The following is a 17,232-nucleotide window of genomic DNA, read 5'->3' as shown; positions in this document are numbered from 1 at the left end:
GTAATCTTTCTAATAAATATCTTAAATATATCTTATCATTTTTAAAAGAATTTCAATTCTAATTTTTTGATTTCTCAAATAAGTTGATTGTCTAATTTAAAACATTATTACTGATGAAAATAATTAATAACTAACATTATATATCTTATAGCTAAAATTAGGTTAAAATTTCTTGATGTTATTTTAAGAGTTATTATATCTTAAATATATTACATGTTTTTTTAAAATATTTCAAATATTTTAAATTTTAATATCAAAAAAGTATGCCAATTTTTAAAAATCTATTTCTATTACATTACAATAAATACATATTTTTTAAATATTATATTCATTGAATTGAATAATGAAAGAATATTCTTAGTTAATTTGAATTTTATTTTATATTGTATTTGAAAATCAAAAATATAAAATTAAATTAATTGTTTTTTTTATAAGATATATTATTTTTATCAAAAGAATTCTTTTCGACTTAATTTCATTATCTTTATAAATTTTCAATTAAATTAGGAATAATTTTTTTATTTAATATAATATATATTGTTTGAAAAATTATTTTTTATAAAATGAAAAATGAAAAATAAACAATTTCCTAAATTAATTTTCTTATATTTTATATTTATTCTTAAGTTAAGTATCTTTAAAGTATTTTTCTATTTTATCTTATAATGTCAAATGATATTCTAATCTTGTTTGGTTAAATAATTGGTAATTTCATATATTTATTTTATGCATAAATAATTCTTTTGAAATTTTATTTAAATCATCTATTATATTAATGCATAATTTAATATTAATTAAATTGCAATTCATAATTAATTTTGTAAATTTTAATAAATATATTCATTTAATAATTTTTAATATAAATGAAAAATAATATAAACAGACTTAATAAAAATTTATGAATATTTTATTATTGATGTTAGCAAAAAAATATTGTTATATGTTAATTAAGAGAATATAAGATAATTAAGAGAATATATATCAATTTAGTTTTTCCTTTATATTTATAGTCATTTCTCAATTATATGTTACTAACATAATTATATTATTCTATGAAAACAGTATCATATATTTTTTGTTATATTTTTTTATATTATATATTTTATCTATTATATATTTCAATACTTATCATTTGATTTTTTTGTGCTAATTAATTATTCATAATCATCATATTTATTTTTTTATTGAATATGAAAGAAGAAATATTGTTACACAATTGATTATTTCGATGTTATGTCTGATTCTGTTTTTGATTTTTAAAATTCAAAATCTATATATATGATATGATTTCTTCCGATGATTTATAATTTATTATAATTTAAAAATTTTTTCTCTTAGTTGTCTCAATATTGGAATTGTAATAATAATCATTGTGTTTATTGAAGTCACTGACATTTGATTTTTACATTAAAATCCAGATATGTTATCAGATATGTCTGCATATTCTCCACTATCTGTTACAGAATATAAATTTTTGTCTAATTTTGAGCATTGAATTTGTTTTGAAAATTGAATTTTAATTTCTTCATTAGTATTAGTCGCAGTATTTATAACATTAAAACATTTATCTTTCAATATTTTTTTTTTACATTTTTTTTCATTTTTTTCATTATCAATAAACAATTGATTACATTGAAGATTTTTTTGCATTTTTTGCATTTTGATTATATTTTCATATATCATATTATTATCATATATTTGAGAACAATTTCGAATGTCTTCTTCATTATTAATTCTAATTTCTGGAATTTCTAATTTTAAAATATTATCATCGTAATTATTTTTTTTCGGGAATCTATGATCGCATTTTTTTGTTCTATCTTTTTCACATTCAGTAGCCATTAAATGTGACGTCCATTCAAGGTCATTCTTAGAATGCTTTGTGTTTTCATTGCACGTATAACAGTTCTTGGAATCTCGATTTCTTCGTCTTTTTGCAATTGAATGTTGTGAAGTACAATCTTTAGTTTTATTTTGTTCGTTTTTTGATGTATTCAAGGTTTTTTTACAAATACATGAATATGTTTTTCGATCATAAGTATTTGCATTATTAATTTTTATAATTTTTAAGTAAGGACTATCGCAATGATGACATATTAGTTTTAGATTTTGTTTAGAAATAATCGAATTGTTTGTTTTCATACATTTTTCTAATCTGTTTTGTTTCTTGAATTGTGTTTTAGCTTTTTGCATGCAAGCACACAGTTTTAATTTTGTCCAATTGTAAATTTTGTTCTGTTTTGAATATTTTTCTGGATCTGGAGTACAAAATTCTAGCTCTTTCACAGCGGAAATTAATCTTTGGGAATTATTTCTGCAATAAATATTTTCGCAATCTTGACATAATATGTGATTTGATAGATTTATGTCTTTTAATAAGTTTGCAAAATTAGAAAAATGTTTTATACATGAAAGTATATTATTTTGTAATATACAATTGCAACAGACAGTATTAACGTTTCCTTGATTTACAAAAAACGAATCTTGTACTTGTTCAGTTTTTTCTTTTTGAATTGTATTAGTTTGCACAGCTTCATTTGCAACTCTTGTTGGAATAGTTTGAACTTCTTTTTTATTATTATTTGTTTTAATTTTTAAATCATTTGAATGTATTTTTGACGAAAATTGTTTTTCATCAACATTTATTTTAATATTTTTTTTTTTATTTTTGTTAGATATGATTTCTTGAGGTTTAAGAATAGTTTTATTTAATTCAGTTTTATTAAATTCAGTATTTTCCATTTTTATTTTTTCTCTATGCTTTTTCTGATTAGATACTAATTTTGAATTCTTATCTAAAACTAACTGATTAGTATTTTTTTTTTCTTCTCTTTTAATTTGTTCCGTATTATTTTTTAATATTTTAAATTCTTTGTTTGAAGTTGGCAAATGATTTGATTTATTTCGTTCTTCTTGAAGAGAATCTTTTTTATTGTTAATATGATCTTTATTAAACTGTTCACTGAGTTCTATTTCTGCTTCATCGTCTCCGTCATATATATTTGCCATTCGAGTAGAACAAATGTTTTTGGCGCGAGAACATTGCGCTCGTGGATATTTAATGCACTGGCTTGTTGTCACAGATTTACATTTCCATGGATCAGGAATTCCTTGTGTAAAATGTAAACCTGTATCAGTCCATATTTTATCAGTGGCAAAATATCTAACACAGGAAGATATTAAATTTTTTTGCAATATATATTTTTCTATTGTATTACAAAAACCTTTACACGCTAGATATTCTTTCCAAGTATCAGGTATACCTCGACGTATATTGCAATAATTTTTTTCATTTTGTTGTGGACAAGACGAAAACACTATAAATGGACGAGTTTTTAATAATCTTGGTGAAGAAAATGGTCCACGTACTATTTCTTGTATATCAAGACATTTATCTTTTTGAAATTTTTTTGAAGATATCCATTCTTGAGTCCAACCAGTACAGATATTAAAATTACTATCTGGACACATTAGCAATTCAAATCTTTCATAGATTCATTTAAAAACATTATCAATATATTACGAAATCATAGTTATATTTTATGGAATAGCTTTTTTGTATTATAATATTCTTTAACTTTTTTTATAAAATAAGAAAATAATGTAATATATATATATAGTTTATGGATAATTCATTATCTAAAATGTCACTTCTAAAATTTCATTTAATACAGAATATAATATTGATTTCATATATAAACAAATTGCAATGATATTAAAATTATCTAATTACAAATGCTTATTGTATAATGTAAACTTTATTATTATTATTAAAAAAATTAATTAAAGAGAATAATCTGACTGTTTAATTTTATAAAAAAGTAATAACAAATCCTCTCATATTATTATTTATTCCCAGATTGAAACAAGACTACCATTTTTGAACATTACCAACATTTAAATCATATACTTCAAGGCAATATCGATTGCTTAGTGAAGTGTTATGCATAACGAAGAGATTGCTTCAAGTTACTCAATGTTAAATCAAAAATAAACACAATGTCTTTACTGCAATCATTGTCTTCAGGACTTAACAAAACTTCGAAATTAATATCTCGAAGTGTCCCAGCTGTATTTTATCATCCAAATGTAAGTATTTACTATTTCATGTTAAAATATTGATAATTTTGACAAATATATTACATTTATTTTAAGCAATCAATATTGAATCTATTATTAATATATATATATACATAAAGTTTGATCTTAATTTATAATCTTGATTGGTTTTATTTAAAAAATAAATTTTTCCAAATATAATAACCAATATTTCATATTAGTTCTGTAAAAAATTTTAGGTTATTATTGATGATATAACAAGGTTGTTATTATTTCACTATTAATTGAAAATATTTACAAATCATTTTGAAATAAAACATGAAAGTTATTTTTTTTTTATATTATAATATTTCATTATTTTCTAGGTGATAGATCACTATGAAAATCCAAGAAATGTAGGTTCTTTAGATAAAAATGATTCTCAGGTTGGTACAGGTATCGTAGGAGCCCCAGCCTGTGGAGATGTAATGAAACTTCAAGTTAAGATTAATGAGAAAGGAAAGATTATTGATGCTAAGTTTAAAACTTTTGGTTGTGGTTCTGCTATTGCTTCAAGTTCCTTAGCTACAGAATGGGTTAAAGGAAAAACTGTAAGTAATATTATATGCTCATGAATTTTTTATATAGATGAATTTTTTATATAGAACAAAAAAAAAAAATTATTATAATTTATATTATAGATTGATGAAGCACTCGCTCTTAAGAATGGTGATATTGCTAAAGAATTGTGCTTACCACCTGTCAAACTACATTGTTCAAGTAAGTATATTTATCATTATTTAAATATCTTTTTCATAACCTATGAAATATGAGTAGAAAGATTTTAATATAAGTATAAAGATTTTTTTTAAGAAATATAATATAATATAATAATAATAATATAATAATTTATATCGTATAATATAAAATTGAAATATTTATATTGATGAAAAATTTATTACTCAATATTAACTATTTATATTGAATATTGAATATATTTAATATTAATTAAAAATACACTATTTATTTTCTTTCTTTCATATATTGTAGTGCTCGCAGAAGATGCAATTAAGGCTGCTTTGTCAGATTACAATATAAAACAGAAACAAAAATTGAAAAATAATGATAATAGTAAGAATAGAAATGAAACATGATTCTGATATATTCAGATGATAGTAAAAAATATTAGAATTATATATCTTATTTTTTGTTTTTTGTTCATTAATTTACATATAATAATATTCATAAATTGTGTTGTGATTGGAATGAAAAAGTGTATATTAAATTATATATAAAATTTAATGTAGCACTTACATATACTCTTTCATTTTATCAAAAAAAGAAAATAAATATATTTAATTAAACAATTAAAAGCTTTTTTCAATTAATAAGTTTAAGTATCAGTACTTTTTAATCAAGTTATCATTTGTTATCTAAGTTATCATATCAGTTTTCATTGAATTATTTCATAAAATATCAATTTCATCCCTGCATTAAATTTAATAGTTTTGCTCTAAAATAATCAATTTTTAAATTTCAAAAGTTATGAATTATGACATAATCAATGGGAAGTGTTTTTCAGATCATAACTAAAATTTATTAAAATATAAAACAATAAATAATAAAGCAACATGTTATTATGATAAACATTTTTATTGAAACAAATGCACATTGTAAATGAACTATTTTAATAGCAATTTAAGTTGTTGACAAAAACATTTCTATTTGTACTTGTTTTTATACGAATTTATTACGCCATCAATAACGTAATAACGTAATCGATGAAGAAAGATGCGGATAAGGATAGATGTTTTATCAATTTCATTCTTATTTAATTTAAATATATGAAATAATAAATATATAAATATATGACAGAAAAAATTAAAAATTCAATCATTTCATGAAATATTATATGTGAAAAAAATAAATATATTATTCAAATCATATTTTTTCAATGAATAAATTTATTAATTAAAATTTTCAATGATTCAATCCTGTTGAATATATCCTTTGATATTTCTGTAAAAATAATTTTATTCATACATAATATTAATATAGAACAAAAAATATAACATGAAAGCATTTAGATTTCCTCATAGTCGTGATATCCGATTAAATATTTACTCACATTTCTATATCTTTATCCATATAGTAGAATTACATACATTCATAGCGTACTTTCCTAGAATAAGATTTCGATTCAAAAAATGAATTTAAAAAGTTGAGTTGGATCAGTAACTTGTACATTCCTTTTATAACTATCATCAGAACGCCAATTGATGCTTAATAAGAACGAATATAAACTGAGTCATATGTAGTTAGTGCCAATTGTGCATTTCAAGTTAATTCGCGAAGAACAATTAGTTCGTTAATTCATAATTGCATTGCCTATAGTTTTTTATAACTATTTAAGAGCCCAACATTTTTGATTAAGAAATTGCTTTCTAATTTTGAAAATTAAATATTTATCATTTTTTCCGTTATTTTATTAATTAATCGATCGATTTTATATTAACTATATTAAATAAAGTCAATAATGAAAATCATTTGTAATTTATTGTAATAATGCATTGTATATGCACATATATTATAAAATATATAATTATATAATGTAATGTAATTATATATATATAAAAAACATAATATATATATTTTTTCGAGATGTTTCGACATGCTTATCAGAATTTTATAGATTTAATATAAATCTACGTTTTATGATGGACATATCAAAATATCAATATACATATACTATCAGGAATATGTTCTATGTATATAAAGTATGATAAAAATGAAGTGCGTACCTTTATGTACTTGAAAAAAATAGAGCATCCAAATTGATTAAAAAAATTTTATCACAAGTTATTTAGAAAAATTATTTAAAAAAAAATTATATATTTGATTCAATAATATTTATATATATTATAAATATATATAAATATATTTATAATCAATATTTAGATATTGTTCTTTGCGTAGATAAAAACATTATTTTTATTTGAAAAATAAATTAACTAATGAGAAATATAATAAATTAAGAAATTTATTACATTATTTATATAAATTATGAATTTTTAAAATTAACATAAAAGTATTTTAATGTTTTTAATATTTTAATTTTTCAAAGAATAGAATAATTAGTGTTGAGAAGATTATATTATGTTCATGTTATCATAAATATTTCGTTCTAATTCTTTGAACAATCATCATCAAATGTACGCACAATGGTTTCTCTAACAAACACATAATGCTACCAATTTGCGATATGACTGAAACGATAGAATCTTGCTTTTCTACGAAACCAAATAGTGTCATTACAAGAGAAATATATTATTCTCGACATTGTTTTAAATTTTATAATGTATTGGACAAATAATTTTAAAAAAAATCAATTTTATTTAAAAAAATTAAAAAATTATTAACTATTTAGGAAAAAATTAAAATAACACATTTATTAATATAATATTATAAATTTACAATGTATATTATTTATTGTAAAAACATCGATGAATTGATGAGTTCATCATTTTATGTAGAATATTATCAATTAATGATTTTTGAATAGGTGAGTAAATTTGTTAATGAATGGTTTGAAAATTTATTTTTCTGCGATTAATTAAAAGGTGGAATTATAAATGATTTTTCATGATAGCGATTTGATATTGGATGCGAAAACTTCGAATCGATTTTTTTTTTTTTTAAGCTTGTTTTTCCTATCTCGATTTCACTATAAGTGGAACGCGGTCGCACGCGACAAACATTAAATTCACACGATGTTTGCATCACAAAGATAAAAAATCCTTCATTTGATACATTCTACGCGATTCTTGATTATGATACTATTACACCATCGTAAATTTTCCATTCTCTTATTTTTTGATATATTCTCGAATAAATCTATAAAAAGTATAACAAAAGAAGAAAGAAGTTTTCGATAGGAGAAAAAAAGAATAGTAAAAAAAATGAATCAGAAAGAAAAAAAATAGTATATCATTTAAAAAGAGTAGGAGAAGAATCGACTAATCATCAAAAGAAAGATTGAAATGGGAGGATATAAATGTGGTGGGAGAGAGGATGAAGTAGTGGCAGCCTGCGCTGCGTGAGACAGCGACACAGCTGATCAGTCAGTCGTTCGTCGTTTCTGTAACGGACAAGTTGTTTTGGTATAAATTCAATAGTGTAAAATTGAAACGAAAGAAATTTTCTCCATAGAATGACAGTGAATCATATATAAGAATTTTCGTATACATGCCATTGTTTACGTGCTCTATGCAATTTGTCAAAGTATCGAAAGTAAAAGTTACGAGTGGAGCTATAACACCAGTGAAATTATTCACAATATCGACGCATTGCGGATCGCTATTAGTGACGTCGAATTATTTGAATCGTAGATATTTTTCTCTTTTTCGAAGAAAATTGTTCATACGATTAGGGTCTATGACCGCTTCACGAGGTTCATTCTATCAAAGATATAGAAAGAGCTATGATATAGGTGTGACTATCAACATCAGATTAAAATTGATGAAGTCCGAAACAATCGAAGAAGAGGACACGACTGCTGATCCTGCAGTTTGTGAACATTGATGCTGATGCAACCATAGATCACAATATATTCTATTCGTGTAATCCAGTGTATTGCCAGCTTCATTATTTCCCTTTCACTTTCTTAGTTTCTATTTTTTTTGTTATATTGTGGTATTTTAATTAGTATTCGTGTGCCGATAGTGGTATACACAGTGGTTTAGATTTTTTTTTTCATAGTGAATCAGTTTCATTTCTTTGTATAATTACAAAGATACATTATATGTGTGTGTATGCGCGCGTGCGCTAGTGTGAAAAGAAAAGAAAAGGTCGATGACAATGCAACGAGTCCAAGATCAAGACAATGGAATCAACATCAAATTCGGTGCAAATAAAAACAAGAAAGGAAATTATAAACTTGTATCGCAGCACTCCGAGAATGAAAAAAAAAGTAATTTCAATGGGACCAATAAACAAAGTAAGTTATTTTCATTGTGAGAATATTTTAATTTTTTTCTCTTTTTTTAAAAAATCAATGGCCATTGATTTTAAAATAATATAAAACAGGGAAACCGTAATATAAATAGATGTCCATGATAATTTTAATTTTTAATTTTTTTAAGCATTTTATATTATTTTTTTCTATTATTTTATTATATGATAATCTTAAAATATTATAAAAACTTAAAATGTTTATGATAAATATTAATTATAAAGATATAATAAAATAAAGTCACTAATATTTCGCAATATCTTTTTTAAATGTATTTCAAATTTAAAAAAAATATGATATACTTTGATGAATACTTATGATATTCTTTGATGAATACTTATGATATTGAAGAAAAGTTTTCTGAATTAGTAAATTACAATTATTTAGTATTGATCAATTTTTTTTATAAAATATACTAAAATATTTAATGCAAATTTAATAAATCAATGAAATATAATATATATTTATAAATAATAATAATAATGAAAAATTATTATAATAGCTTATTTCTTTTTAGTTAAATGTATAACTGTTGAAGAAGATTTAGTTCCACCAGATGGAGGATGGGGATGGCTTATACTGTTAGCATCTGTTATGGTGAATCTACTTATTCCTGGAACAGTGAAATCTTTTGGAGTTTTATTTGTTGAATTTCTTGAAGTTTTTGATGCATCACCTGCTGCAGCTGCTTGGATTCCAGCTTTATGTTATTTTCTCTACAGTTCACTTGGTAAGACATTAAAAATAAAACTAGATATTTTTAAAAATTTTAAATGAAAAATAAAAAACTTAATTTTTTTATAGGTCCACTTTCCAGTATATTATCAGTTAAATATTCTTATCGAACAGTAACTTTATTAGGTGGAACATTTGCTGCTGCAGGAATGATGTTAAGTTATTTTGCAAATTCTGTAGCCTTCTTGTGTATTAGGTAACTTAATATACTTTTAATAAATAAAAATAAAACATACAATATATAATATTTATTTTTTAATATTCATGTGTAATTTTATTATTTGTTTAATTTTTTAGTTATGGTGTTCTGGTAGGAACAGGAGCAGGCTTAGCTTTTCCTCCAACTGTATATATAGTAACTTCATACTTCGTAAGATTACGTGGACTTGCAAATGGACTCTGTATATCTGGCAGTGCATTAGGTTCAATATTTCTACCACCTATCTTAGGAATTCTTCTACGAGAATATGGTTATAGGTAGGTTTTTTTCATACTTATAAAAAATAACAGGTATGGTTTCATTATTTTGATAAAAATTTATTTTATGATTATTAAAAATTAAGTCAAAGAATCTATTATAAATAAGTAATAAAATTAAAATTTAAATTTTTATTTTATTTTGATAAAATGTTTATTTAACAATATTTAATTTAAACAATATTAAATTTATTCAGCTATATCTAATTTATTAATAATATTTTGAAATTAATTGATTAAATAATATAATTAATTAAAATATGTTTTAATACATTCGTTTTTTTTTTGACAAAATTGAATGTACCTGTGGTTTGTGAGCTTGATTTATCCAACTTTATGTAATTTGTGACACAATCAGTATCACAAAAAAAAAATACGAGAAGTTTGTGTATTATTACGTGCATCTTCTTGTTTTTATGAAGATTTGTAATAAAGTGTCATAGAAAGTTCTTATATATTTTGTGAAGATTATTATTGGTGAGTATTTATATATCATTATTAAAATTAATTAAATGTGATAATAATCGATCATGCATGTCGGACCAACCACGCGCGTGCATTTGTGTACACTTCATTATTGTATCTCTGCGAAATTTACAATATCTATCTAAATTATTTTATAGCCTTTTTCAAAAATGTTGTTATTAAAAATAACGAATATTAACTATTCGATACGATAATGTACATATATGTATAAAAATAATTATTATCTGTCAAAAAAATATTAGATTCGCGGAAAGTTAACGTTTCTTTTAATTTTAAAAGGCGCAGAAATATTCTATATACTAACCCTGAAGCCTGCATGTGAAAATGGCACTTAACTCATCTGATATGGTTTAGGTAAGAATTTATTCCGTATTGTATGTACGTTTTTGTCTTATGTTATATTCTTTAATGGTAAAATATCTATTATGTTTTCTATCTTGTTGCTATTAAATTTTTATCACGCGTAATTTTAACGCTTGATTTTGAATTAGACTCAACAACATTGAACTTCGATAGAAAAGGACGAAATAGTCTGGACCAGTATCATCAACCTATTATGACGACTTTTTTCCATGATGATAAAAATAAGATCCTTGATTGGATAATAATTAAATATCTAGGATGTGATTTTTAATGAAATGCGATTCGATATTTATATATTTAATCATCAGTGCAAATGATGCAGTTTCTTTATCAATTATTTCATTATCAATTATCTCTTTACAATTAAGTATTAGAATTAAAGTATCATCATCAGTATACAAAATGTAATTTGTCTTGTTTGAAATATATGTATATATACATATAAGAAAATAATATATTTTTCTTATCTTTTTCAAAACGAATCGCTAGATTGAAAATAAAATAGAAGGAAGAAGGAAGAAATATCTATTAAATAACTACGAATATAATTACACGTGTATGTCTTTCATTGTATATGCATATGTAATAATCACGTCCGTGCGAGAATTGCGGAAACGTACGGTTTGACGTTGAAAGTGCTTGCACATTTTTAGTGTGCGCATTATAAATGGCAAACGCGTGATACTCACGTGTTTAGAGTTAATGAGTCATAAAAATGGAATTAAGATAACTTTCCTTTTTATGTATTTTATATTGTTATAGTAATTGTGATAGTTGTAGTAAAAAAATATTTTTATCTTTTTTTAATATCTATGCAATATTTTTATTCCATAAACTAAATATAGCAAATTTATTTCTTTTCATTTGTATGTCACTAATATATTATCAATTGAATGAACAATAAGTAATTATTTTTTTTTATTCAAATATATTGAAAAATCAAAGTATAAATTAATCAATGTATGTTTCTCCGAATGTAAATCAATTTCAATATATATTTCATGTTTTTTTATTTCTTTATATTAGCATTTGTTTACTTTTTTATAGTTTTACTTTGCAGCGACTCAAGACAGCATACGTTGTCGAAAATTCACATATTATGCTACAAAAATATTAATTGAATTGATCATGATTTAAATATGTATTGAAATAAAAATTCTAATCTTTGACGAATGCAAATATGGAATATCATATGAGCTTCAAGATCATATTTTTTGTACATCTTATAAATACTATTACATATATATATATATATGTATATGCATATATAACATATATAAATATTTATAATAAAAGATAAGTTGGCCTAATTTCTATCAATCTAAACGTTCCTTTTATTTTTTCTTTTGTTGCAGAAAAATGTTTTCCATGGAAGAAGAAAAGGACAATTCGAAGAAGATGAATTTCTTTCGTACCGCAGAATACTGTATACGCAATCTGAAACACACGTTAACAATATAATTTTCATTCTGATTTATTCTACAAATGAGAAAAGAATACTAAATATTTTGCTTTTTCATAGTCTTTTTTTTTTTTATTTTGAAAAGATTGATGACTTATTGAAAAAATATTTTTTAACGAAAGATATTTACAATGAAATGTTTGCTTAAATTATATTTTTATTTCTTTATTACGTGTTAATTTAATTACTTTTATCTATGTTATTAATTTAATTTTCAATAGATATAAAAAATTGTTTCAGATTGACGCACGAATTGTATATATTATAGTCAGTTCTAATTAACTAAAAAAAAAGCACAGATTATGAAACATAATATATGAATTTTTAATTAAGAATGTTATTTAAAAAAGAAATTTGACTAATAAATAAGCTTATATATTTTAAAATATATAACGCTTTATCTTTAATATTCAATGATAATTTACAAAATTTAATCTGGTATTAAAATTATACTAATAATTAATTAAAAGTTAAGATCTGTTACATGTTATTATCTATTGGTTACCAAAAATTATAATAAGTGAATTTCTTAAGAAGATTAGCAAATTATATTTAGATATTGTATATATTTGATAATATTAATTTTTGTATTTTTTATAATTTATTTATACAATATAAAATAATACATTTTATTAATATAAATTAATTATAATTAAAAATTAAAATAATTAAAAACATGCAATAAATGTAATAATAAAGCGTTTTCAGAAACGCTTATATTTATAATATTTTGAATTATTCTTATTTCAGTGCATTATAAATCATTATATAGAAAAATCCTTTTTATTTTTTTATTTTTTTATTTTTTAGAAAATATTCATAAAAAATTTTTAAACATTTCCTATTCCATTCCATACTTACATAATCATGATTAATTAAATTAACAATTAAATGTGATTGTATTTTAATTATTGACTAACAATGTAATTTAAGTTATATATCTATATTATCAAACAAATTTAATTATATTAAATATTAGTATAAAAAAATATGGAAAATATTAATATAATTGATCTAATAACAATTTTAAATATTATATAATTGATCTAATGAAGTGATATTTTTTTCTCAACAGCCGTGGAATATTGCCTGATGACGATATTGTAAGCTATAGTTAATCTTATTATTGGACCAAACAAAAAGCGCTAAAACTCATTTTACTTTTTTACAGAGGTGCAGTATTAATAATGGGTGCTGTCACTTTGAATGTATGGGCGAGTGCTCTTTTGTACGAACCGGTGGAAAAACACATGGTACCAGCATCATCGTCGAACAAATCGAACGATGTCGACTTGGAAGCCGCTTCGGTCACAATAACTAGTCCCGAAGATGAGAAGCAATCAAATCATATTGTTTCTTCTTCGAACACAAATGAGAAAGCCGCGCCAATAGTACCAAAGAGCGCGTCCAGTGTTGCTTTAGAATATTACAAGAATACACCCGTTCAAGGTCGAACAAGAAAAATTAGTATGCCAATGGGACGAGAGATAACAGGTCAGATGCACAGTACACCGGCCTTACATGCAGTTCCGGAACGTGTTGCAGATTCTGGCAAGCTATTGAAACGTCAGAAATCGCCTTTTCAATCACCCAGCATGTCATCTTTTAATTATATCAGCACACCATATCATGGAAGTACACTTTCCGCTTTACATCCGGAACGGGCATCTACATTAACTTTAAATGCGATATCAAGCACATTCGCAAGGAAAGGTACTGAAGAAACGAACAAGAATGAAGTAAAAGATAAGAAGAACAAATTCTTTGACTTTAGTTTATTGCGGGATCCTATTTATTTGGTAATTTTAATTTCAAATTCCACGAATGCTGTCAGTTATACAAACTTCGTCATCTTACTACCAGCATATGCGATCTCATTAGGTTTCGATAAAAATATGTCTTCCCTTCTTCTTTCAACTGTGTCTGTATTAGATTTGATAGGGCGTATTGGAGGTTCTGCTCTTTCTGATGTCTCGATCATGCCAAAGCATTGGTATTTTGTTGGTGGTTTGTTCATTTCTGGAATCTCGTTGGCCCTCCTTCCTATAGTTACAAGTTACACTCTATTATCAGTTTATTGTGGTATTTTTGGCTTAGCCTCCGGTATTTACGTCGGTATCACCGCAGTTATAATGGCAGATATGCTAGGAACCGAAAAATTAACTTCATCTTATGGTATCTCATTATTTGTAAATGGAATCATACAGCTAGTTGGCCCTCCTATTTGCGGTATTATATATGAACAAATTGGCAGTTATGGTCCAATCTTTAGCATCTTAGGAGTTGTCTTAGTGGTAGGTGCATCATTATGGGGTTTTGTTCCATTTATTAGGAAACGACAAAAAATTATGGAGAAAGAGAGTCCAATTGAAAAATTATAATTTATCTATTAGTTGAAATTGAACATTTCAAGATACACAAGAGCTTAACTATATGTCATTATAAAATTTTTTGTAAATTGTGTATCGCAATTATACATGTACGTATATACACATATGATAACAAGATATGTTATGAAATACTGTGATGTTAGAACGAATGTTATGTATGTACTTATAAACCACTGGCACTGTGATGACCTTATGTATATATATATATATATATATATATATAGATAATCTACACGCACATTTTCAAAAGAATTAATAAGAAAATAATTATTAAAAAGTATATTTTTAAAAACACAAAAGTACTCTTTTTTGTTAAATTGGAAGTATCTTGCCTTACACTTTGAAAAAAAATTTATTCTGTGAAAGTTAGTTCTTGTTAGTACTAAATAAAATTATATGAGTATATTTATCTAAGTACTTAGTTAAGAAATGTACTAATTACTGGTGCTATTGTAATTAAATAAAAAAATGAAAGATGCAATAATATAATTTACATATAAAATGTTCTTAGCATATGTGTAATTGTAAAATGCAAATATTAAGTATTTGTACACATCTTTTATGAAAAAAATGAATATATAGTAATTCTTATTGTTATATACATATAAATATTAAAGATAGAATCAGTCAATTTTGTTATTAATTCGATTTGTTTACAATTCACTGGAAAATATGCCTTAAAATTAGGATATAAGCACTTTGTAATTAATGAATTACATTTATATTATACAATATATAAAATAAATAATAATATAAAATTTATATGTTTCATTTGAAATAATTTATAAACTCTTATAATATATAATTTATAAAAAAAAATAATATATAAAATCAAATGATTAAAATAAATAAGTAAAAAAAATAAATTGTTCACTATTATTAAAATCAATAAACGAATTATAAAAAATTTCGTTTTTATATTTTATATTTATTTTTTTGAATACATAATATCACTAAATAAATATTAATGTAAATATTTTTTCAATTTATATTTAATATACAATGACAATATAATTAATTAATTAATTAATAATTTAATTTTTATCTTTAGATGAATCTTCCTTACTTTCATCAGATGGAGGTATACTTCGAAAATTTGGAAATTGTTCCCATGGAGCAGATAATTCAAATTTACGAAATTCTTGTGCTAACTCTAATGGTTCACATACAACTCTTTTTAATTCATCATCATAGCGTACCTAAACGTAATATATTTTTTATGTTATATATTATTAATTAAAAATATTTGTATAATTACATAAGATATAATAATTACAAAAGATATAAAAATTATAAAATTACCTCTACAAAACCACTGAGAGGAAAATCTTTTCTTAATGGATGTCCTTCAAAACCATAATCTGTAAGAATTCTACGAAGATCTGTATGTCCCATAAATAATATACCAAACATATCCCATATTTCTCGTTCATACCAGTTAGCAGCATCAAAAATTGGTTCTGCTGATGGCATAGGTGTTAATTCATCTGTATATGTTTTTACTCTAATACGTTTGTTAAAAGTTAAAGAAAGTAGATTATAGATAATCTAAAAATCAAAATATCATGGAACAATATTTATTATATAAAATTTTCAAAATATTAATTTTTCAAACAATAATTTACCTCAAACCTATATTGCCTTGAAGGAACATCCATTGCAGTTATATCTGATAATGAAGTATATTGGGTATTTTGATGTAATTTTAAAAACTTTAATGTTGGAATAATTCCCTCTGGACATACTAATATTTCAAGCTCATCACCAGCAGCAATCTGAGTTTTTTGCACATATTTTGGTAAACATGTAGCAATATATAAACCCAAATCTTTTATAGTTTCCAGATCAGTTTGAATCTTACGTATTGTTGCTATTAAAAAAGCATAATATAAACTATAGTATACATATATAAGTATAAAGATTATTTTAAATATTAAAAGAGAACTAGAATTATAACAAATATATTATAACTATTTATTAAAAATTAAATTATTAGATATATAATGAATTATAATCTTACATACGTCGCGTTTCTGTTTTTTCAGTTTCTGTAGTATTCATTCTTGTCAAAGGAAGAAGTTTTGGATAACCTATTGAGTCAGTTTATAATTTATTACATAATATAAAATATGAAAGATTAACAAATTATTAAATAAACTTTTTACATTTTGGACTTGTAACAAGAAGATTTCTCATGAGTTTCCAATAATTTTTTAATAAAGATGACATTTTTATGAAAAACTTCGATTCTCTTCAAATAGATTCACTCA

The 17,232-nt window shown here is 23.2% G+C and overlaps 3 protein-coding genes across 3 annotated transcripts; 2 read left to right on the top strand and 1 right to left on the bottom strand.

Annotated features, from left to right (window-relative positions):
• The first annotated feature begins 3,859 nt into the window (after positions 1–3,859).
• LOC102675387 (iron-sulfur cluster assembly scaffold protein IscU) lies at positions 3,860–5,411 on the top strand. Its single transcript, XM_006608344.2, has 4 exons — positions 3,860–4,089; positions 4,425–4,649; positions 4,740–4,818; positions 5,089–5,411. Exons 1-4 carry the CDS (start codon positions 4,000–4,002, stop codon positions 5,190–5,192), a joined length of 498 nt encoding a protein of 165 aa, XP_006608407.1. The 5' UTR covers positions 3,860–3,999; the 3' UTR covers positions 5,193–5,411.
• A 3,142-nt stretch (positions 5,412–8,553) lies between these two features.
• LOC102674948 (monocarboxylate transporter 12) lies at positions 8,554–15,715 on the top strand. The gene is made up of 5 exons (XM_006608341.2): positions 8,554–9,034; positions 9,567–9,779; positions 9,854–9,980; positions 10,082–10,261; positions 13,744–15,715. Exons 1-5 carry the CDS (start codon positions 8,890–8,892, stop codon positions 14,951–14,953), a joined length of 1,875 nt encoding a protein of 624 aa, XP_006608404.1. The 5' UTR covers positions 8,554–8,889; the 3' UTR covers positions 14,954–15,715.
• Positions 15,716–15,859: 144 nt separating this feature from the next.
• LOC102674716 (NADH dehydrogenase [ubiquinone] iron-sulfur protein 3, mitochondrial) lies at positions 15,860–17,232 on the bottom strand. Its single transcript, XM_006608340.1, has 5 exons — positions 17,128–17,232; positions 16,987–17,052; positions 16,588–16,832; positions 16,265–16,510; positions 15,860–16,161 (listed from the first exon to the last, which is right to left on the bottom strand). Exons 1-5 carry the CDS (start codon positions 17,189–17,191, stop codon positions 15,997–15,999), a joined length of 786 nt encoding a protein of 261 aa, XP_006608403.1. The 5' UTR covers positions 17,192–17,232; the 3' UTR covers positions 15,860–15,996.

This window comes from Apis dorsata, unplaced genomic scaffold (assembly GCF_000469605.1).
Source record: "Apis dorsata unplaced genomic scaffold, Apis dorsata 1.3 scaffold_34, whole genome shotgun sequence".
In the NCBI taxonomy this organism is placed as follows: Eukaryota; Metazoa; Arthropoda; class Insecta; order Hymenoptera; family Apidae; genus Apis; species Apis dorsata.
Note: the sequence above shows the minus strand (reverse complement) of the source record. Positions and strands in the feature narration are given on the sequence as shown.

Coding starts and splice junctions, on each gene's coding strand:
- LOC102674716 (XM_006608340.1), bottom strand. CDS start 17,191: ATGTCATCTTTATTAAAAAATTATTGGAAACTCATGAGAAATCTTCTT. Junction 17,053..17,127: donor TCTTGTTACAAGTCCAAAAT/GTAAAAAGTTTA, acceptor CTGACTCAATAG/GTTATCCAAAACTTCTTCCT. Junction 16,162..16,264: donor CTCTCAGTGGTTTTGTAGAG/GTAATTTTATAA, acceptor TATTACGTTTAG/GTACGCTATGATGATGAATT.
- LOC102675387 (XM_006608344.2), top strand. CDS start 4,000: ATGTCTTTACTGCAATCATTGTCTTCAGGACTTAACAAAACTTCGAAA. Junction 4,090..4,424: donor CTGTATTTTATCATCCAAAT/GTAAGTATTTAC, acceptor ATTATTTTCTAG/GTGATAGATCACTATGAAAA. Junction 4,650..4,739: donor AATGGGTTAAAGGAAAAACT/GTAAGTAATATT, acceptor TTTATATTATAG/ATTGATGAAGCACTCGCTCT.
- LOC102674948 (XM_006608341.2), top strand. CDS start 8,890: ATGACAATGCAACGAGTCCAAGATCAAGACAATGGAATCAACATCAAA. Junction 9,035..9,566: donor CAATGGGACCAATAAACAAA/GTAAGTTATTTT, acceptor ATTTCTTTTTAG/TTAAATGTATAACTGTTGAA. Junction 10,262..13,743: donor CTACGAGAATATGGTTATAG/GTAGGTTTTTTT, acceptor ACTTTTTTACAG/AGGTGCAGTATTAATAATGG.